Genomic DNA, 24,319 nt, shown 5'->3' on the forward strand with positions numbered 1-24,319 from the left:
GAGTGCTCTCAATAGCCTATGTCCCGTTTTCTGAATTCCAGACCAATTTCCTTGATGTACCTTCTGTATTCTACCAAGATCATGTTTTGTTTGATTTTTGTCAGTGTTCTTTTAGCATGTTGTAGCTTTTCATCTTTTTCTGGATCTTTGCTTGTTATTGGAAGTATTGGATAGGAGCTGTATTGAGGGACTGCTAGCCAAAGTTTTCCTATATTTATTTTTATAGTCACTTGATTTCATTACCTCTTAAGGAGTTCTTTGATAGAAATTCCTTAATTAACAAGGCCCATCTTTTGGGTTTCCTCAGCTTTAATTTTTAGCACATTTTGGTGCTTTTGCCCAGAATCCCTGGTAGTTTCCTCTTTGACAGCTCCTGTGAGTACAGTTCAGAGGGACAAGGAAAGAAATGGAGAAAGTATGCATTTTTTCTTGAAATATAAGTGATTTAAGAGGAGTTCTTTTCCCAAGCTATAATTTTCACATCTTATGATGTTTCTTTCCTACAACATAATTCAGGGTGTATTTCTAGATCCAAAATTACTAATGATCAATAAATATAGCTCAGATTAAAGTTTTAGGTTGAAATTTTCTATAACCCTGTTTTAAGATATGTGGATTATTTAAACCTGTCTGGGAAACTCATACAATTGCATTTTAAAATTCCCTTAAGCTATAGGCAGTAATTCTCTAAAATGCATCTTATATTAAAGTGGCTACCATTGGGCCCTCCTTTGTGACACATATTCTACAGAGCTCTGTGTATTATTATCTGCATTTTACTTAAGAGGAAGCTAAGTCTAACCAAATCTTAATAACATCATTAAGATCACATACGTGAAAGGGTCAATCAAGGTTTGAATGTGAAATGTGATTCAGTGACCTTGCCTTTTTTCTAACACTTCCTCTGCATTCCTACCTTGGTTTACTGCTAGGTCCCATAAAATAAACATGATGGTTTGTGGACTGTTCTCCCTTACTGAGATTAATTAAATATGTAATTAAACTAATGTAAAGAAATAAAGAAGATCTTAAGTGATTTCCCTCAGAGAAACCTCTGGGCTTAAGTATTCTGAAGTGAATCATCTGTTATTGGCAGAGAGTAATGAACCAGAGCACCTACAGGATACATTAGCTCAAAAAGCACAAGAGAAACTCAAGCTAATGAGGTGTTTGGGAGGAGAAATACTCTTATTTCGGGTATTGACCAGTTAGGAACTGAGTAATAAGTTGTACATGGAAGTTAAAAGGTCCTGGCTGGCAGACAGGCAGGCGTCTGCAGCATCATGGTTTGTAAATGTTCTCCTATGGCTGTGGTGTGTTTTTTTCCAAGCCCACTTAATTTTTTATGAGGTTTATAAAGGTCTTGAATAAACAATTGAGATTATACAGGTTTTCCTGGAAGCTTTGGTTAATATTTTAATATGCTTTGCTTTGTCAGTCTATTAAATGGCTTATTGGCAAGTCTGAAAGGGGAGGTTTATCCTCTCTCACTGTTTCTTTCCCTCCCCCTCCTCTTTTTCTTCTCTTTTTTCCTTATTCTGGTAGTTAAAACTCAAAGTTGGATTTAGTTTTAGTTGATTCTTTTCTTCGTTTTTATTTCAACTTATTTTCTATACAGATCACCCTTGGGTTGAGGATCTGGACTCTGAGAGTCCTCCACTTAAAATGCACTTGAAATGGGGGGTGTGTCTTGAAAATGAGCCAGTGGCTGTAAATATATGGGGTAAAGAGGAATAGAGAGAGGGCAGTAAGAATTGGATAGGGTCAAAAAGCAGGAACTAACACAGCTTGGAGACTACCTCGTCATGACCTTTTGCTCAGTAATATTTGAATCTCATTCGTTGGCCTCCAGGCTGTGGCTGGTGGAGTGTCCAGCTTGGCAAAGACTGAATCAATGCAGAAAGTTTTCTGGGCTGTGGTTGACGTGGCGGCACTGACTTGTAACCTGAAGCGTAGTTGAGAGAGGAAGGATGTTCTGGTTTTCAAAGAGAGGACTTCTCATTCTGTGGAAGTTTGTATAGCAGAAACCATTTTCTGTATAACACTTTCTGTTACTTCACAGTTTTGGGTAAGATAAATGTCTCTGCATATCATGACTAACATGTGGCTGTGTGTGTGAGACAGGGAAATATACATTGAATGTATTATGTGGAGCAAACTGGCCTCAGTCTTCCAAGTGCTAGGATTACAGGTGTGGAACTCCATACCCAGCTGTTTTTTCCTAGCTAAGATTTTGAGCTGTTTTGTGTATACCTGTTTTTGTTTTGTTTTGTTTTGTTTTTTTGAGAAATGTCTACATAGGTTCTTTGACCAGTTTTTAGCTGGGCTATTTTCTCTTGATGGTGTATTAATTTTCTAATGTGCATTGGGTATGATTTGAAAATATATTTCCACACTCTGTTAGTCTTCACTCTGGTGATACTTTTTTTTCCCCCCTTTGGCTATGTAGAAGTTCTTTTAGTTTGTCAGTTTTTGCTTTTTCTTGCCTGTTCTCATGGTCATATCCAAAATATCACTGCCCAAATCAATGTTATGAATTTGATAAATTTGGTTTGATGGTATTTCCTTAAGGATTTTCTACCTATCTTCATGGCCTGCAATTTTTTATTCTTACTTTCCTTGTTAGGGTTTGTACCATTACAGTGCTGGCCTGGGAAATACATTTAGAAGCATTTTTCCCTCTTCAATTTTTTGGAAGAGTTTGGGAAGGATTGATAAATGTTCTTTAAATTTTTAGTAGACTTTACCAATAAAGTCATTATTTCCTGGTTGGCTTTTAAAATTTTTTCATTTATTTATTTATTGAAAGAGAAAAAAAGGCAGTGAGAAGAAGAGTGAGAGTGAGCATGAATGGGTGCCCTAGCGCCTCTAGCCACTACAAATGAATTTCAGAAGCATGTACCACCTTGTGCATCTGACTTTAAGTGGCTAATGGGAAATCGAACCCCAGTCCTTAGGCTTTCCAGGAAAGGACCTTAACCACTGAGAAATCTCTGTAGCCCTGGTTATTTTTGTTGTTGTTGTTGTTTATTTGTTTTTATTTAACACAGGGTTTTGGTTACCGAGTCAGTATATTTACTTGTTGGCCTGTTCACATGTCCAGCCTCTTCATGATTCTGTTGTGGTGGATTGCATACTAGGAATTGTCCTTGTGGTCTAAGGTTATTCAGTTTGTTCAGTGCTAATTGCTCATTATGTCCTCTTAGAATCCATTTTATTTCTGAGACATCCATTGCAATATGTCCTTCTTCATTTCTGATTTCATTTATCTGAATCTTCTCTCTTTATTTTTTGGTCTAGATAAAGATTTGTTAATTGTATCTTCTCTTTAATTTTTAGAGAAAGAGAGAATTGGCACACCAGGGCCTCAGCCACTGCTATCAAACTCCAGATGCTTGTGCCACCTAGTGGGTATGTGTGGCCTTGCACTTACCTTACCATTTTGTGTCTGGCTAACATGGGATCTGGAGAGTCAAACATGGGTCCTTAGGCTTCTTAGACAAGCACTTTAGTTACTATCTTACCTCCAGCCATAATTTTATCTTTTTTTTTTTATAACTGTATGCTAGTTCTGTGTTTTTTTTTTCTTTGTTCTTTTAAGGTAGGGTCTTGCTCTTGCCCACGCTGACCTGGAATCCAGTATGTATTCATGTATTGTCTGGGTGGCCTCAAAATCATGGTGATTCTACTACTTCTGCCTCCTGAATGCTGGGACTCCAGGCTTGGGCCACCATGCTTGGCTAGTTTTGTAAATTTTTGCTTATTGCTTTCTATATTTTATTTATTTCCTTCCCTCTTTTGAGCTTTGTATAAATTTTCCTGGTTTCATGGTATAAATTGTTAAGTTGTATGTTATGATTTTTCTTCTCATTTAGTGTAGACATTTGCTGCAATAAACTTTTTATCTTGAAGTACTTTTTATACACCCCATAAAATATAGTGCACATGTCTAGATAATCATTTGCAGTGGCTGGAAGCCCTGGCACGCCCATATTCATATTCTCTCTCTCTCTCTCTCTCTCTCTCTCTCTCTCTCTGCCTCTTCTCTCTTTGTCACTCTCAAATAAATAAAAATAAACAAAAAAAATTAGAATATAGTGTGTTGTGTTCCATTTTTTACTTGTTTCAAGAGCATGTCATGTTCCATGTGAGCTCTGTGCATGAAATAGCGATATAGTGTTCACCAGGTATAAAATGACATGGTTATGTTAGCATGGTTGAGAGAGAGAATGAAAGGACATAGGTAGAATCAGAAAATAGTAATCTGGCATATGTTTCTGAAGGCACCAAAGAGCCACATGGTGAAATGTTGGACAATAATTTTTGTGGATCTTTACTCATGCTTGGGTATGGTTCTTCTGATGGAAATATGCCTCATTTTGAATGAACACAATTAGATTTCTCACCTGTTTCCACCCATAAATTTTCCAACCAAAAATACTACTATAACTAAACTGAAAATAGTATGTTGTTCAAGTGCCTTGGGCATGGCTAGACAAGTGTTCTACTGTTGAACTACATCCCAGCCCTCATAACAGTGTTTTTAGTGTACAAGAGAGGTACTTAATATCAATAATTTTCTTCTGAGGCAAAGTAGGGAAGTGATTAATAATGTGACTCTGGAGCTTAAACTGTACATGTGATGTGTAGTGACTATGTAAGTGTTGATCATGTGATTCAATGTGTTTACCTACATGGCTGGGCAATTTCAAGGCAGAGAATTCATCACTAATTTGAGAATCAAGACTTTAAAACACATATCTTCCTATCTTTCAGAGTTGATGATAAATAACATACGCCAAAGTATTATACATTTGGAAAAATTTATATATATAATCTGAGATGTGTAACTATGTCTGATACTATGATATAAGGTGTTCTGAATCCTTTATAGATGACAGTTAAGTATTAATTTTAAAATAATGTTTTAAAATTAAGCATAGAGTTTGTGTTAATAAGTCCCAATGTTTTCCAAGAAATCAAAAAAATGTCATTTTAGGGCTAGAGAGATGGCTTAGCGGTTAAGCACTTGCCTGTGAAGCCTAAGGACCCCGGTTTGAGGCTCGATTCCCCAGGACCCACGTTAGCCAGATGCACAAGGGGGCACACGCGTCTGGAGTGGCTGGAGGCCCTGGCACGCCCATTCTCTCTCTCTCTCTCTCTGCCTCTTTCTCTCTTTGTCGCTATCAAATAAATACATAAAAATAAACAAATTTTTTTTAAATAATGTCCTTTTAATTGCTTTTTAGTAACCTGTTTTATTTTGAGTTATTCTTTTCTCTATATATGTGATGAGTCCTAAACCAGTAAGTTTTGAATTTTTTAGACAGGACATTTTCAAAATTATTTTATTGAAAAAACTCTTTCTCAAAAAAAAAGAAAATATTCTTGCTCAGTTTACGTAAGACTTTGAATATTATTTATGTTGATTTTTAAGTTGCCTTTCATAGCTCCAGATGAACTACACTATGAATTACAACTTAATATTATAGTCACCATGGCTGGTGGTGAGGGAAACAACTAAAATAATTTATCACATGTTTATCCTAAGATTGTTTGGATGTAATAACATCATGATGGGGAGAAATTTCAACAAATCTCTGCTTATACAATAAGTTACATACATTCTCAGGGCTGAGGATATAGTTCAATTGGTAAAATGATTGTCTAGCATTCAGGAAGCCCTGTGTTGGACCCCCAGCACCACTTAAGCCTATTGTGGTGGTACTTGCTTCTAATTTCAGCACTAGGGAGGTAGGGGCAGAAAGATCAGAAGTGCAAGGCCATCGTCTACTACACAGGGAGTTCAAGGCTAGCCTAGGCTATCTGAGACCTTGTCTCAAAAATAAATAAAATTTTGTGGATGTTTCATTTTACTTAACTGTCTGCTTTACACATGTATATTTCAGGGTAAGGTTGCCCAGACCGCTTGCATGTCCGCTTGTAAGCATTTAGCCACATCACTGATGCAACTGTTGCTGGAAGCTGAAGTAAGGCAGCTCACATTGGGAGCATTACAGCAGTTCAACCTGGATGTCAGAGAATGTGAACGTAAGTCTGAACACCATGTTCTTGCTTGCATTCTTTTGTTATGTGCAACTCAATACTGTGGGAAAAACAGGTCCTATATAGTTATAGTATCCTTGTTCAATCATGGCTTCAAAGAATATCTGACAAAAAAAATGAAACAAAACAAGCAAAAAGCAAGAAAATATCTATATGATGGCATATACCTTTAACCCCAGCACTTAGAAGGCTAAGGTAGGAGGATCACTTTGAGTTGCAGGCCAGTCCAGGGCTACAAAGTGAGTTCCAGGTCAGCTGGGGTAGAGTGAGATCCTGACTCAAAATTAATAAAAATAATATATGGATGATAGTGGTAACTTACAGAATGTTGAGTAGCAGAGCCTATCAGCAAGCTAATTTGTATGCTGCCATGTATCCAGTACCATATTTAGAACTGAATATATACCTGACCATAGGGGAATTTGTAATCCAGCAGAGGATAGTTGACATGCGTGTAACTTACACCACAGAAAACCTGCTCTACCCAAAGATACCCAGTGAATACATTCCCACTGCTTTCTTTTCAACCTCTATTTTAGATCTGGGAAATAGAAAACTTTTGACAGTTTTCTTTTCCTCAAAAGTGTTCACTTGCTGTCTTGTTGAGTTGGTCCATGACATCATTATGGAGCTAGCCTCATTTTTTTCTCTTCTACCTTGTCTAGGGTGCGAGCTTTGAATTCTCTTATGTAGTACAGCCAGAAGAGACCCATCTTCAACATGGGAGAAAAGACCAGTCCTGCCTCTTTCCATTTATTTATTTATTTATTTATTAGCATATTGCATATATTGGTCATATTCCCATCAGGTTATGCTTCTGCATTTTCTGTCCCCTATCTCTCTTCCACTGATGGCCCTCCTCAATGTGGTTATAGGTATTCCCTGTGGGGTCATGAATGTACCAGTCAGTGTGGGGGATGGGGATAAGGACCTTCTTAATGTACCTTCCTACTCATGTAGCTCTTATATTCTCTCTACTGCCTCTTCCACAATTCTTCCTGAGCCTAGGAGGGCATGTAATGAGCCTTGTTTAGTGCTGAGCTCTCAGCAGTCTCTGACTTTCTGCTTTGATGAATTTTGAGTCTCTTCAGTGCCTAGCACCATTTCCCTAGAGGAGGTTCTCAAGCTAGCCACAAGAGCAGCACTCATACTTAATCCACCTGTTCCTCTGTAATGTTTCCTGAGCCCTGGTAAATGTAGCAGAGATGTCTCAACTCATGCTAGGCAGTTGGCTTTCTTTTCTTGTTATAATGATGGGTCTTGGGTTTCTGTGATGATATTCACTGCCATCTGTAAAATGCAGATTCTGAGGCTGAAGAGATGACTGATTGGTTAAGGCACTTGCTTGTAAAGCCCAACAGCCAGAGTTTGATTTCCTAGTACCCATATAAAGCCAGATGCACAGTGGTACATGCGTCTGGAGTTGCTTTGCAGTGGCTGGAAGTCCTGGTGCACCCATTTTTTCAGTCTCTCTCTCTCTCTCTCTCTGTCTCTTTTCAGGGTATGGTAGCCCACACCTTTAATCCCAGCTCTTAGGAAGCTGAGGTAGGAGAAACCCTGTGAGTTTAAGGCCAGCCCGAGACTAACTCCAAGTCATCCTGGGCTAGAGCAAGACCCTACCTTGAAACTTTAGGGAGGGAGAAAAGCAGATTTTTGAGAACAGAATGGAGCTATTGTGAAGACTTTTTAATGGGCATATACTTTCCTTTTAGCTAAAAAACAGTAGGATCCCTCTAGGATCTGTGGCTTTTCAAGTCATAGGCTTTTGATGAGGTTCTCAGTACAATGTTTGAATTTCCTCCCACTGAACGGTTCTCATGTCCAATTGGAATGCAGTTGATTATCCCCATAGCTTTTGTGCCAGGACTCCTGAGTCTGAGCTGATTGCACCCCATAGCCCCCAGACACTTAGTTGGCCAAGCAGGCAGTCTTGGGCCCAGGTGGATGCTCCCTCTTCACCCTTCTATGGGTACAACTCAGTCCCCCACTAAGTGGGTTGGGTATTGGCCCCATCTGGTGCTGACCCAACTCTCTACCTGTGTGCCTCTTTCTTTTTCTTTTTAATATTTTATTTTTATTTATTTATTTGAGAGAGAGAGAGAGTGAGGCAGGTTTAGAAAGAGAATAGGTGCACCAGGACCTCTAGCCCTGCAAATGAACTGCAGACGCATGTGTTGCCATGTGCACCTGGGTTATAAGGGTACTGGGGAATTGAACCTCGGTCCTTAGACATGACAGGAAAGTGCCTTAACCACTAAGCCATCTCTCCATCCCCTCTTTCTTTTATTAAGAAAATAAAAACCTTTTCTGGGAGAGCTCAGTCAAACCTCCTTGTATGTATCCTGACTCATATACCTCCATGTGGTTATTATAAGCTCCACAAGTACCAGAGACTAAGAGTCTGGTGGAATGAAAGAAGAACATCTCTATTGGTATCATTCACACAGCATAAATTGTCCACATAGGATTAAATGCAAAATAGACTTTGGCCAGGCACAGTTGAGGAATGCTATTTTACTCACTGTGCTGTCAGTGAGAAATTAAAATGGAACCCACTGGAAAAAAAATGGTAACCCACTGAAGTCTTTTTGAGTTTTTTTGTTTTGTTTTGTTTTTTCAAGGTAGGGTCTTGCTGTAGCCAGACTGACCTGGAATTCACTATATAATCTTAAACTGGCCTCAAACTCATAATGATCCTCCTACTTCTGCCTCTGGAGTAATGGAATTAAAGGCATGCCACCAAGTCTGCCATTTTTCTGACCTTAAGAAAATGAAAATAATGCATTCATTTGCTTAGATTTGCTGCTAACTCTGCCTCATTTTATTATGTTAATTACTTATTTTTGTTGTTGTAGTTGTTTGGTTGGCTTTTCAAGATAGATTGTCACTCTAGTCCAGGCTGACCTGGAATTCACTATGCAGTCTCAGGGTGGCCTCAAACTCTCAGTGATCCTCCTACCTCTGCCTCCCAAATCCTAGGATTAAAGGCATGCACCACCATGCCTGGTTTAATTATTATTATTATTTTTTTTTTGTAGTAACTTTCTGATGGCTGGAAATTAACATTTTTATTGTTTGTTCTAGATTCAGTTATAGAGGTGTTAATAAAGATTTCCAAGTCCAGCTATCATAGAGTACAGAGTTTCAATTCTCCCCTTTTGCCATAAGTGTCAGTAAAATGGATAACTATGAAGCAGCCCTTTCATGTATTGACAACAAGCAAAGCCACACTGATCTCCTGGAGTGAGTGACCAAGCAGGTAAGGTAAGCCTGATGCTCACCTTGACTTCCACCCAGGACATTATTGAATAGGGGTACTTTTGCTAGGACAGCTTTTTAAAAAATATATTATTTACTTAATTGAGAGAGGAAGAGAGAGAGGCAGAGGCATAGAGAGAGAGAATGGGCATGCTGGGGCCTCCTAGCCACAGCAAATGAACTCTAGACGCATGTGCCACCTTGTGCATCTGGTTTTGCTTGGGTAATGGGGAATTGAACCTGGGTCCTCCTTTGGCTTTGCTGGAAAGTACCGTAACCACTAAGTTCTCTCTCCAGTCCTTGGGCCAGCTTTGGAAGGGCATAGCCCTTGCCCTGGTTCCAGCTGCTCTCTACTTTATCTTCCGGGACGTAAAGGGCTTCTTCTACTCACCCCCACTGCTGTGAATGGCACCATGTCTTCCCTGTTATGAGACTCAGAGCAACTGGAAGCCAGCCATTGAGGGGCCAATAGCACCACTAATAACCATCAGCACTGAAAATCTTTTCCAGATTGTAGAACTACCAAGCTTCGTTGACTTAGGATTTAATGCTTCATTTCTGACTGGCAGTAATTTGTCTGTCAAGAAAGTTTCCATGGACATTTATTTTACTTTAAAAGAAAGAGCTCTATTCTATGTCTTTGCTATACCACCCCCTTCAATTTTTTCCTTTAGATGCTCAGTGATCTATAAAAAACATCTTAAAGAGTTGATACATAAAATCCATGTAGCTATACAGAGGCGTATAAAAGCAGCTGCAAATGACAGGATAATTAACACTCACTATCTCTCTACCCAGTGGTGTGGATGTGAGATAGTGTTCTCTTTCTGTCGGTGAGTCCTTGGAGGAACTTGTAGGTCTTGAAATCAAACTGTTGGCATGACAAAATATGAGTGCACCTTGAGTGCCTGATTCTAAGGCTTGGGTTGCCATTTTTTAGATCCCCAATACATAGAGGAGTTGTGCATGCCACCACAAACCTAAGATTGTCCAGCTAATAATATCATTATTAATAATATATATATATATATATATATATATATATATATATTTTAGCTTGTCTGAGTGGATTCAAGTTACCACTTATTTTGTGTGACCATTAGCAAATTATTTAGTCCATTACAGCCCCATTTATTAAAACAGGTATAGTAATATTTCTTAATGTTACAAGGATGGAGTCAGGATTAATTAATATAATTCATGGAAGGGTTTATTTCCTTGGCTGCTAAAGGTCCTTTTACCCAAGAGCACCAGCAGCAGTGAGCATGTACCCCACCACTCTCAGAAAGTCTTCTGCAGACCAGGTAAACCTTTGTCTAGAGTTGGTGACTCAGTTACCACATTTGAAGATGCTTGTAAATTTGATAAAAGAAATTAATGTGTGATTTCTGTAGTTGTCTTGAAAGGTGACATCTAGAGCTGGTGATTTTCTAATTCACAGCTTGATGCTTTTGTAAAATAGTTAGCTCTTGTCTTTTTTAAAGATGGGAACTGTTGCCTAGGATATCTTCATGTAGCAGGCATGTTGCTGATAGGTAACTCTTAATGACAAAACACCAAACCAAGTATCTCTATGGCAGAATTGATTTAAGAAATGTAAAAACATTATCTGTGCTCCTTGAAATATCAACAGTGATCTCTGGAGTTTTTTGATTTATTTCAGTTTCATTTTATGCCTTTGTATTACTTACTGTCCTTGCTACTCTGACCAAAAATCTGACAAGAAGCAACTTAAGGGAAGAAGGGTTTACACTTTGAAGGAATGCAGTCCATCATGGCAGGTGACAGGGGCCTGATATTACATCTGCAGTAAGGAGGCAGAAAGTAGGTAGGAAGTGGAGCATAGCTATCAAACCTCGAGGCCCATCCTGTCTATCTCCTAAGGTTCCAAGACAGTGCACCCAGCTGAGGACCAAGTGCTCAAACAGAGGAATAGTTCATATTCAAATCCCAACAGTCTGCATTCATTATTACCTTACTGGATCCTGGTAAAGACAGTGACAAAGACAGTGAACATGATGAAATTGAAATAGATTAAAAAAAAAAATTCCAGAGATCACTGTCAATATTTCAAGGAATACTTTACTAGCCAGTGAAATAAAATCTTTCATGCATTATCTTACTTAATCCTAACCACATCACTGTAACATTAAAAAGCATTCTTTTTTTAAAAAAATGTTTTTATTTATTTACTTGAGAGAGAGAGAGAGAGGGGAAAAAGGAATGAATGAGAATATCACACCAGGGCCTCCACCTGCTACAAACGAACTAGATATATATGCCATGTGCATCTGGCTTATATGGGTCCTGGAGAATTGAACCTGGGTCCTTAGGCTTTGCAGCCAAGTACCTTAACCACTAAACCATCTCTCTAGCCCAAGAAATATTCTTAAATTGGGGTTTAAACACCAGTACACCTTAGAAAGAGGGAGGGGAGGAGGGAGGGAAGGAGAGAGTGGGTGTGCCAGGGCCTCTAGCCACTCCAAACAAAATCCAGACATGTGCTGGCTCGTGCATCTGACTTACATGGGTACTGAATAATCAAACAAAGTCCTTAGGCTTTGCAGGCAAGTGCCTTAACTGTTAAGCCATCTCTCCAGCCCTCTCAGCTATTTTTAGACCTATAAATGGTAGCAGAATCTTGGTCTCTCATGCTTCGCCCTCAGTGGGAACATGTTCCCAGGAGACCTGAGATAATACCTTAGTTGTGAGCTTTGCCACTAGTTTCATAAACAGTTAGCTTTCCATCCTGGAAAATGGAAGGAGCTCTCATTGCCTTCTCCTTCCATTATCAGTTAACCCATTTGGAACCACCCATTTTCTCTTGTCTAGTACGTTGTTTCTTAATAATAATCTGCCTTGTTTGGGTTAAGTTCATTTATAAGTGTCTCCATCCATCTGTGCTGCTATATCAAAACACCTGAGTAATTTATAAGCAACTGACACTCATTTTTCAAGATTCTGGAAACTGGAATGTCAAGATCAAGGTGTCCAAAGGTTTGATATCTCTGGTGAGAGCTCTACCTTTGCTCGAAGATGGCATCTTGAAAATTATGTCCTCCATGATAACGGATGAAAGGCTGAGAAGACCCTATATCTATTGCTTCATTAGGTTACTAATCTCATTCCTCTTGTCTGAGCCCTTAGGGCCTAACCACCTCCTGTGGGGCTGTGCCTCTTGATGCTATTGCCCTAAAGGTCAAGTTTCCACAAGTTGGGAGATACACAAATATGCAGCCCTAATAGTAGGAGCAACACTCTATCTAAACCAGTTCTAGAATAAAGCAGGGCTTACTTTGAGGAATGTATTTCTTTTGGAAACTTGGGGATCTGGACATAAATATAAGTAGAAATGGGTTTTAGAACATGAAATTGGGTCTCTGTGAAATTAAATAAATATTTAAGATTTCTATTCATTGTAGCAGACAGCACCATTTCATACTAAGAGATTTCTATGATTTTTTTGGGAGGGGGACATATGTGAACATATGTGTAGAATATGTATTGTGGTGTTAGGTGTGTGGTGTGTGTGGGTGATGTGTAATGAAAAGTTTGAATTGTTTCTAGTCAAGGCATATTTTAATACTTTATGCATGCTTTCAGATCTTTTAGATGCTTTCAGATCATACCCAAGACATTTGTTTCCTATTCAAGTATTGCAGTAGAGCATGGGTAAAAATGTAAGGTTTGTAGAAAAACAATGAAGGAAGTTTGAACCTCACTTACTAGTTAAAAAAAAATAAGAGATTCCTTTTTTGTTTTTTTTAAGAATACACAGTATTTGGGGGCTGGAACGATATCTCACAGTTAAGGCACTTGCCTACAAAGCCTGATGATCCTGGTCTGATTTCCCAGTACCCATGTAACGATGGATACATAAAATGGCACATGCATCTGGAGTTCATTTGCAGCAGCTAGCAGCCCTGGCATACCCATTATCCCCACCTTCTCTCTCTTCCCTTGCAAATAAATAAAACTGTTAAAATGAAAATAAGAACACACAGTGTTTGGAGGTGCAGATCTCCTCTGGGTAGACTACTTACTGAAGTGCTTTCGGAGCTTTCTGAGGGAATTCAGCGTGTTCTGGCATCACTGAGCTTGGATTCTTCAGCTGCTATCCACAACCACATCCTAGTGAATTAGAATTTTAAAATAAAATAAGCATTCTCTCTCTCCGTCCTATTCCACCAGAAAAATATTAAGGTCAGAAGACTGATGATAGATTTCTAGTTTGTATGCAGAAAAATAAACTTGTTTTCTGTAATTTGTAGTGTTCTGCACATGTGAAAACCCAACAGTAATTAGTTGTTATTGCTTTAATATGAGGAAAACATTAACTTCATAAGAAAAGCTCCATGGCTAATACATTTTGTCTTTTAGATGACTGACTGGTTAATGGGATCAGAAAGCTATTTCATGTCTGCTCTTTACAATAATATTTAACTCCCTGCTGGAAACTAGATGGGTTTTAGTAGCTATTCTTAGTCTTCTAAGCTTATCACTTGTTTTCTCCTTTATCAGTTTTGTTCTATTTTTTATTTCTGATTATCATTTTAGTTTAATATTTGCAGTGAAACTCAGAAGTTTGTAAGGGAGAATCATGAAGTTGGCAATTATATATGGCAATCCCTAGTTTATTACTTTGTTTTTTTGTTGCTTCTTTCCAGAGGAGCCGGCACATTGGGTATGTTATGTACAAAAACAGACTTAAGACACAAGAACACTAGAAAATTGTAGAATATAAAGAAGTCTACTATAATCTGCCATCAATTTTCTTAGGTGCATAAATTTTAATAAACTTATGCACATGCTTCTTGGGAAATGTATGTATTGTTTGGTGATGTCTCTCCATACCTCCCAGGCCTTGAGTTCTTTTTGATAAAAGCATGATTGAGTTAGATTCTCATATCTAAAGAATGTGAAAAGACCATAAATGGCAAATATCTTCACTCCATAAGAAATGCACTTTTTTGGCTGCTATCTCCCCATAACTATAAGGCTTAGCTACTGCAACACTTCTATGATATGGAAGCTTAACCATGCGGGCCATTAAAATGGCAGTATCACTTCCCTGTGACTGTGAGTGATGAATACTGTGCCTTTTAACAGGGACTGTGTCAGACATGGGTCAGTTAGTAGTGCCAACTCAGCTGTTATTTGGGTTTGGGCCTGAAGTTCCTTGAATTCCGGAGGTAAGGCAGTCATTGTTTTCTCTGAGCCCATTGCCAGACACCCAGTCGTTTGATAAGTAAATGCTGCCAACCTGAGTGGTGGGGGCAGGCCATCTCCTCCTCAGCATGGCCCCAGGTGCCATCCTTGTCAAGAAAATGGAGATGGATGGCATAGCCTTAACTTTGTCATATGTCACTGTCAATAGCCCTGCTATTGGTTACAGAGATGCACCAGAGCAGACAGAGCACACTTTCTGGTAGCAGATGTTACCTTGGATTGTTTGTGAGTGATAAGGGAGTATAAAAGGCCCACTACCTGAGGGGTCATCATCCCCCATTCAGCTTTCTCTGGGTGAACTCTTTTAGGACCCTCAAACTCTGTCTGGATCTTAGGCTACTGTGGATTTTGTTTCATCTCTAAAGACAGTGGCTGATGCCTATGCAAAGTTTTTGAGAGTCACCCTCCCGATATACACCACCTGGTTCAATTTAATGGAATGCCCAGGGGTCAGCATCAGTAGGGGTCTGACTTGTTCCATTCATAGTTCCCCCAAAACTGTCTTTCTGCTACATGGTTTAGAGAGTGAGTATTTTTTGGACTGGGGAGATGGCTTAGCGGTTAAGCACTTGCCTGTGAAGCCTAAGGATCCTGGTTCAAGGCTCGACTCCCCAGGACCCACGTTAGCCAGATACACAAGGGGGCACATGCGTCTGGAGTTCGTTTGCAGTGGCTGGAGGCCCTGGCATGCCCAGTCTCTCTCCTTCTCTCTCTCTGCCTTTCTTTCTGTCTGTCTCTCTCAAATAGATAAATTTTAAAAGAAGGAACCAAAAAAAATTAAAAAAAAAAAAAAAGGAGATTGAGTAGACTGATATGCCATTCCAAACTTAGTACTTCTTACTTCTTTGTTTGCCTTGGGTTTTATTCTTTATTTTTCCTTAACTTTGAGACCTTATATACCTTGGAAGTTTCAGGTACTAAAAAGATTAAGAAATGCCAAGCATTTTGTGGTTATCACTGCTTTCATGTCTCCTGACTGTGGCAATAAACTAGCTAAAATTTTATTTATTTATTTAAGAGAGAGACAAATAGAAGCAGAGAGACAGAGAGAGAAAATGAGAATGAGTATGAGTATGGGCATGCTAGGGCCTCCTTTCACTACAAATTCATGTGCCACTTGTGCATCTAGCTTTATGTGGTTACTGAGGAATGGAACCTGGGCCGTCAGGCTTTGCAAGCAAGTGCCTTTAACCTCTGAGAAATCTCCCAGCCCCATATTTTCCTAAGTTTAGGGAATATATCATAATAACCAATCTCTAAACACTTTTTTACTGGTTTTAAAAATATGTTATTTATTTATTTGCAAGCAGAAAGAGGGAAGGGAAGAGGAGGGGAGGGGAGGGAAGGGAAGAGAAGGGAAAGAGAAGAGAAAGAGAAAAGGAGACAGAATGGGCCTCCAGCTGCTGTAAATGAACTCCAGTTCCATGTGCTACTTTGTGCATCTGGCTTTATGTGGGTCTTGGGAAAGTAAACCCTGCTCATTGGGCTTTGCAGACAAATGCTGTAACTGCTAAGTCATCTCTCCAGCCTCTTTTATTGTTCTATTATTTAAAAAAAAACTAAAAATAAATATTTAAAGATTTCATAAACCCCAAAATTATCTTGAAGTCAGTGAAGTGTTTTCACTAAGAAGCCAGTGAATAGCAGAAATCTTAGTCCAAAGTCTCACCTCACCATTAGCCCAAAGGAGTATGTGGCTTGGTGCTTATGTATTTCAGCTAGCTGCAGACTTCAGCCCAGCTGAAGTCATTTCACCTTCTTAGCCCTGCTGCTGTCCATTAAGACCTTCCTGTTGCTCACATAGGCCAGTCTTCATGCTTCTGGCAAGGAAATCTCCCAGGAAGTTTGGATGATTCTCTGTTCTTGTCTCCAGTGGTCAGTGCTGCTACATTTCAGTCTTTTCACATACTCTTTGGTCCTCATCTGGTGTTGCCACAGCTAGCAGCAGTCAGCTACTTAATTGAATCATTTTATGAGGTATTAATAAGGAGATCATATTATTTGTTTTGTTTTCTCTTTTTTGTTTATTTTTATTTAATTGAGAGCAACAGACAGAGAGAGAATAAGCACATCCGGGCCTCCAGCCACTGCAAACAAACTCCAGATGCATGTGCCACCTGGTGCATCTGGCTTACATGAGTACTAGGGAATCAACCCTCGAACTGGGCTCCTTAGGCTTCACAGCCAAGCACTTAACCGCTAAGCCATCTCTCCGGCCCTGAGATCATATTATTTAATGCCTTTAAAAATATTTTAATTGTTGAAATTTGTTAGATTTTTAGGTCTACAGGAAAATCACTTAGCATTTTGTCTTTTCCCTTTGGTGCTGTGGATCAAATCCAGGGTCTATACTTACTAGGCATATGCACTGCCTCAGAGCTAAATCTCCTCCCACACACTCTAACCCATCCATGGCTTCTCCTGATTTTCACAGATAATTTCTCACTGATAGTACAAAACACCCGACCATAAGCAACTTAGGGAGGAAGGAGATATTTTGGCTTTAGCTTCCCAAGTAGGAACGTGGCAGGAACAGGAAGCCAGCATCCCATTGTCACTCTGTCAGATAGGAAGTAGAGAGAGATAGAAGAGCAAGTAGGACTGGACTCCTGACCTCAGTGACAGACTTCCTCCAGCCAGACTGTACCTCGATAGCCTTCACAAATAGTGCCACTTTTATGAGTACTGTGTATTCAAACATATGCCTATGAAGAGGCTTTTAGCATTCAAACTACCTCATAGATTTTAAAAGAAAAAATTATCTTGCCCTTCTATTATTGTCCATCCTAGGGTTTTAGCATTTAACAGACTTGATTTCAGTGTTGCTGTTTTCATTATGTCTTCTATTTAGTCAACTTGCAGTATTACAAATTTAAAAATGTTTCCCTTCTTTCTCACTCTTTACTTATATGTGTTTATTTTTATGGGTGCAGAGAGAGAAGAAGAGAAGATAAGTAATCCTAAATTTCACCTTGGCATTCTCAACTTCATATTTTTTGAATTATAATTTAGAAAATATTGTTGTCAACATTTCCATTATAAAAGTGAATTTCCCAGGCACTGTGAAGAATTTTTTAAATCCTGCCTATAATGTCCTATAATGGTGGTAGACCTCTTTTTTTTTTTTTTGCTTCTATTTCCTACTACTTTCATGGACAGATAAGTGGGATATAGTGGAGCCATTCATTGGTTGGGAATGAGAAATGAGGTCTGTGTTCTTGTCTTTGTTAGCTGTGAATGTGTATGACTAAATTTTTCCTAAGTTCATTAATTCATATTATGAGTGGGGTGGAATAGAATATCCAGTTGCATTAGATGATTAAGAGTCAGTCATTTAGGAGCTGGAGAGATTTCTCTATGGTTAATGCACTTGCCAGCAAAACCTAATGACCTTGGTTCAGTTTCCCAGGACCCACATAAGCCAGATGCACAAGGTGGTACATGCAGCCAGAGTTTGTTTGCAGCAACTAGAGGCCCTGCTGTGCCCATTCTCGTTCTCACTCTGCTTGCAAATTATATATTTATATTTTAATTAAATTTAATTAAATACATATATTTAAAGAGCCATTTACCTGTAATGAGGGAGTTTGGGAAGTATCTTCTACAGGGCAGTGAGATTTACAAATTCTGAGAGGAAATAGAAAGTGCACTGTATTAGTTAAGTGTGGTGGTTTGATTTAGGTATCCCCCATAAACTTGGTGTTCTTTCTAAATGCTAGGTTCCTAGCTGATGGAGATTTAGAAATTAAGCCTCCTGGAGGTGGTGTATTGTTGGAGGCAAGCTTATGGGTGTTCTAACCAGTTTCCCCTTGCCAGTGTTTGGCACACTCTCCTGTTGCTATTGTCCATCTATGTAGTCCAGGAGGTGATATCCACCCTCTGTTCATACCATCGTTTTCCCCTTGCCATCGTAGAGCTTCCTCTTGAGCCTGTAAGCCAAAATAAACCTCTTTTTCCCACAAGCTGCCCTTGGTTGGGTGACTTCTACCAGCAATGCAAACCTGACTGCAACAGTAAGTAGCCAAAGAATAGGGTGAGATGAAGTGTAATAGCCAGAAGAAATGATGCAGTGATAAGTCATTGCTAGACCTTTTTAGATTTATTAAGAAGCATATACTTTATTCTAAGACCACTGAGAGCTGTTTATGTTTTAAATGTGAGAGTAACATGTTTATGTTTAGTTTTCAAAAATCTAGCTGAGAGTCGGGTGTGGTGGCTCACACCTTTAATCCCAGCCCTCAGGAGGCAGAGGTAGGAGGATTGCCGAGAGTTCAAGGCCACCCTGAGACTACATAGTTAATTCCAGGTCATCCCGGACCAGAGTGAGACCCTACCTCGGAAAAAAAAAAAAAAAAAATCTAGCCAGCCGTGGTGGCTCATGCCTTTAATCCCAGCACTTGGGAGGCAGAGGTAGAGGATCACTATAAATTCAAGATCACCCACCCTGTGACTATATAGTGAATTCCAGGTCAGCCTAAGCTAGAGTGAGACCCTACCTTGGAAAACCAAAAATAAATAAATAAATAAATATCACTATGTCAGGGCTGGGGTGATGGCTCAGCAGCTAAAGGCACCTTGCAAAGCCTGCTGGTCTGAGTTTGATTCCCTAAAACTCATATTAAGCCAGGTACCCAACATGGTTCATGTGTCTGAAGTTTGTTTACAGTGATATGAGGCCCTGGTATGTCCCATTCTGTTTTTCTCTAAAATAAATATATATATATATATTTTAATTACTATGGAAAAAGTAAGAAGAACTTGTGAGAGAATGGCAAGACTAGAAAAAAAACCACTGAGCAGTAAGGTTACCAGATAAAAACCCAGAAATTTTTTATTTTTATTTTTTGGTGTTTTGAGGTAGGGTCTTGCTCTAGTCCACAATGACCTATAATTCACTATGTAGTTCAGGCTGTCCTCGAACTCACAGTGATCCTCCTACCTCTGCCTCCCAAGTGCTGGGATTAAAGGGTTGTATCCCCACACCCAGCCCAGATGTTTTGGATTTACTGTTGCAGTCAGATTTGAGTTGCTGGCACAAACATCCAACCAGAAGCACCTTAGAGGATAAAGGGATTTATTACGGGTTTATAAATTCCAGGGAAGCACCATCAGTGATAGAAAAAGCTGGCTTACTTCTAGAGATCCAAGCAGAGAGAAACAACTGCAGCAAACAGACACCCACAAGAGTGAGGAAGAACTACCAAAGCTCCCGACTGCTCTTTGCACACCTTAGTTTTGGACTCAATATCTGTCTTCAGTGACACATCACTATATCAGGGATCTGCCTGTTAGGGGCTCAGTTTAAAAAAAATACCTGAGTCTATCATTTTCAAACTACCACACTAGTTAATTTTTAACTCCAGGGAAAATGAACTTAAATGAACAAAACAAATAACCTTGTATTAGTAAAAGTTATTAATGTTCCTTGGGAACAAAGCTATTTCAGATTTTTAAAAAATTATTGGTTTATTTCCATGTCTGTATGTGTTGTGTATATGTGTGAATGTGGGCATACCAGGGTTTGTTGCTTGTGCAAATGAATGCCTTTCTGGCTTCACATGAGTTGCTGGGGAACTGAACCTGTGCCTTGTAGGTTTTGTAAGGAATCACTTTTTAACCACTGAGTCATCTCCCCAGACCCCAATATTAGATTTTAATTTTGAAATATTTGAGCATATGTAATAAGATGTCTTGGGAATAAGATCTGAGTCTGAATACAAAATTCCTTTATGTTTTATATATACCTTATATCCACAGCCTAAAAGTAACTTAATACAGTACTTTTGGTGCATCTGACAGATGATTACAATCCTACCCCTCCAGAGTAGCCTATATGAAGATCAAAGATCTGGTATGCCTTTGGTTGATTTGTCTGTGGCGTATTAAGATAAAATCCAGTCCTTTATGGTTTGACATCCTTCTGCCACATGTATGGCCTTATCTGTTTGTAATCCGTCTTCCTCTACAAGCAATCACCCAATGTAAAAGTCACTTGGTTTCTGTCAAGCCATTTTCTTGTTTTATTGATGGATCTTATATTTTACCAGTATTTTCTGTCATCTGTAAAATATAATAGATTCTCCAACCAAGAGTGAAAGCTCCTCAGATTAGTGATAAGCATAGTTATTTGACTTTTTGATGTGTGTACCCACTCTTTTTAGACAAAGAGCAGTGAGAGCTTCTCTTTAGAGTCTATGAGTTTCCTATCCATGGGATTCTGACTTGGTTCCTACTATCAGGTATGAGTTCTCTCCCATTTAGTGGGCTTCATGTTCAGTCTGAGAACAGATGGTTACCTGAATAGTCTGTGTGCCACTATTGCACTGGTTCCTAGTTGAATGTTTACATAGCTTGCAGGATCTCCTGCTAAATCATGTTCTTGATGTCCTTTATCTCCCAGCAGCTCCCATAGCTCTTTCCAGCACTATTAGGACTAGCCAGGAGGATACTGGCCTCCCTCTCAGTTTCAGCATGGTCTTGATGTCCTGTGACTGTGGCCTACACTGTCTTTAGCAATAGGATCTTACCTTTTAGCTCTGGAAAGTAACAAAATGGTTTGGCAATGGCATGCATTATTTTGGGGACCTTGTAGGCCTCCCTGACCAACATCTGACTGCTAAAAAGAATTTATAAATTTATTTGGTATACTGGCTTGGCATTTTCTATCAATTTTAACCCCATTTCCTGTAAGGAAACTCTGAGAGTACGTTATGCCTTAGCCTTCATTTTACTCTGCTGTTGAAGTATAGGCTTTATTTTTAGGGTGGATTTAGATTTACAGAAAAATTGATTAGGCAATATGGAAAGTTCCAGTATAGTTCCTGTCCTTCCCACACATATATGTCCTCCTTAATATTCTAACCCTGAGCACTGTGTCTGTTATAATCAGTGAACTTACATGCTCTTTCACTTCAGTCTCTATATTTTAATAAATATTTTATTTATTTATTTCTTGGGGAGGGGAAGCAAATAGAGAGACAGAATGAGCAGGTCAGGGCCTCCAGCCACTGCATTCAAACTTCAGATGCATGTGACACCTTATGCATCTGGATTACATGGGTATTGGGAAATTGAAACTGTGTCTTTAGACTTCACAGGCAAACACCTTTGCTACTAAGCCATCTCCCAAGTCCAAGTCTTTCTTTCATACTTGGGTTGATTTCTGGTGTTATACATTCCATGGGTTTGGATAAATGTATAACAACATGTAGCTACCATTATAATTTTATAGAGAATAATTTTCCTTTCCATAAAAACTTTCTGCCCTCCATCAATTCATATCTCCCTTCCCTTAGCCTCTAGCCATCACTGATCCATTACTGTCTACACAGTTTTCCCTCACACGGCATTTCATGGAATTGGACCCATGATGCATAACCTTCTACATTGACACCTTTTATTTAGTAATATGAACTCAAGCTTCCTCAATGTTTTTTCCATGACTTAGTAATGCACTTCTTTTTAAATTTATTTTTATTATTATTTATTTATTTTAGAGAGAGAGAGAGAGAATTGGTGCACCAGAGCCTCAGCCACTGCAATCGGACTCCAGACACTTACAACACCTGGTGGGCTTGTGCGACCTTGCACTTGCCTCATCTTTGTGTGTCTTGACTAATGTGGGATCTGGAGAGTAGAACATGGTGGGTCCTTAGGTTTCATAGGCAAACACCTTAACCAATAAGCCATTTCTCCAGCCCCATTTCCTTTTTTAAAAAATATATACTTTTCATTTATTTGTGAGCAGAGAGGGGGTGGAGAAAAGGCATGCCAGGCTTCTTACTGCTCTAAATAAACTCTAGACACATGTTCCACTCTGTGTATCTGGCTTTACATGGGTACTGAGGAATTGGACTTGGGTCAGCAGGTTTTCCAAACCAGTGCTTTTCACTCCTAAGCCATCTCCTCAGGCCCCCACCCCCATTTTTATCAGCATTCAGTAATATTCCATTGTCTGAATGTGCCAATTTTTCTATTCACTTACTGAAGGACATTTCGGTTATTTCCTTGTTTTGGCAATTATAATCCAAGATGCTCTAAGCACCTATCTTCAGGTTTTTGTTTGTTTATCAGCTTTAAACTCATTTAGTGAAATACTAAAGAATACAATTGCTGGAGCATATGATGAGAATGAGGAAACACAAGCTGTCTGTCTCCTTACTTAAAGAATAACTCCTCTAGGAGTAGGTGTTCCAAGCTAAATCTTTGGTGAATTTTGATCAGTGCCATTTCTTAGCTTTAATAGTAACAGCCACTCCCAGCTTCCAGCCTTATGGTAGGTGCTGTGAACAATGTTTCCAGAGCAGTGTATACACAGCTGGTGGGAGTCAGGATGGACAAAAAGGACCCTGTTCTCCAAATACCAGGTTTTGTGTTCTGATAGCTAATTTTAGCTTTTTATCTGACATTCAGAGAAAAGTTATGGCTGTTGTTACAAGTTCCTTCCATCTCTGTGCAAGAGATGGGTAGAGGTTTTCTTCCATTCAGTTTTCTCATTTTTTTTATTGGAATCAAATAGACTTTAATGAGGCTGGGAGTAGGGCTATGCAGCACACCATCAAGAGTCAGGGCTGAGCTGGGGAGTCATGCTCCAAGGGTGAAGCCATCCCAGGGTAGCTGCCTAGGAAGGCAAGGCCAGCAGCACAAGAGAGGTTGTGAAGGACCCAGCTGCATGCCATTGTGAGAACTGTACGAAGAGGCTGAGCTTGAAGTACCCAGTTCAGACATAATAAAACCAGGTCTCACAAGGTCTTACTTGGAATTTCCTGTGGAGCCACACTCAAAGTAGACCTTATTCAGGCTCAAGTGTACCCATACCCCAATCCAGTGGACAGTCTTCAGTCCCACACCCACATTGGTCATTTTAGACCAGGCTACCCAAAACAAGCTATAGAAGAGCTGCTATTGCTACATCCTCAGTGAAACAACTGAACTCAAGATGGATACACCCCAGTGCAAAGCAAACAACAAATAATACCCAGCAAAGGAATTGCCACCAAGATTACCTACTTCTGCAATGGAAGCCTCCAATAAAAGCTTAGAGAAAACCCAAGACATAGAAGCCCAGAATGAAATCTAAACAAACAGTTTAAACAAACTTAGTGAGAACATGAACAAAGGGCATGTTGAATGGGAAGAAACAGGACAAAGAGTAATCAGGAACTCCAAGAGTAGCTGAAGGAAATAGAAGAAAATTGGCAAAAAGAATTCAAATTACAAATCACAGATTGGCTCAGTGAATTGGGGAATTGGGAGAAATTCAACAAAAAGAACTCAAAGGAAGGATTAAGAAAATGGAAGATAGTCAACAAGCACATCACAATAAATGGCTGAAGGAAATCAAAGAAAATTAGGAAACAGTACTCCAAAGACAGCTTAATGAAATCAAAGACAATCAAACAGAGATAACAGAAGACTGAAAGAATTTGAGGAGAATGAACGTCAAATGAGCTCATGGGCCAATGGAACAAGCTCAATGAGGACATATCCAAATGTAGTAATGAACTCCAAAAGATAATAAAAAGGTCAAATCAAGAAATGAAAATAGAATTCAAGCAAGAGATGGAATGTTGAAGAAAAACAAGACATAAATGTAGTAACCCTCTTAGAAGGTTCCCAAGAAAACCTCACCAACAGAATAGACAACATGAACAACACAATTTCAGAACTTGAGAACAAGTCAGATTAGGCTAGGACTCCAAAAACATTGTCAAGTTCAGAAAATTGTGCGAGCAGAACATGAGGGAACTTGGGGACACCTTAAAGA

The 24,319-nt window shown here is 39.2% G+C and overlaps 1 protein-coding gene across 4 annotated transcripts in view; it reads left to right on the forward strand.

The window, feature by feature from the left end:
• Exoc6b (exocyst complex component 6B) overlaps positions 1 to 24,319 on the forward strand; it is a 672,146-nt gene that overhangs the window by 459,258 nt on the left and 188,569 nt on the right. For all 4 annotated transcript variants that reach the window (XM_045152123.1, XM_012951116.2, XM_045152124.1 and 1 more), the window contains one exon: positions 5,910 to 6,051. In XM_045152123.1, coding sequence (XP_045008058.1) covers positions 5,910 to 6,051 — 142 coding nt within the window. The remainder of the gene's footprint in view (positions 1 to 5,909; positions 6,052 to 24,319) is intronic.

Source organism: Jaculus jaculus, chromosome 6 (genome assembly GCF_020740685.1).
Source record: "Jaculus jaculus isolate mJacJac1 chromosome 6, mJacJac1.mat.Y.cur, whole genome shotgun sequence".
Taxonomy (NCBI): domain Eukaryota; kingdom Metazoa; phylum Chordata; class Mammalia; order Rodentia; family Dipodidae; genus Jaculus; species Jaculus jaculus.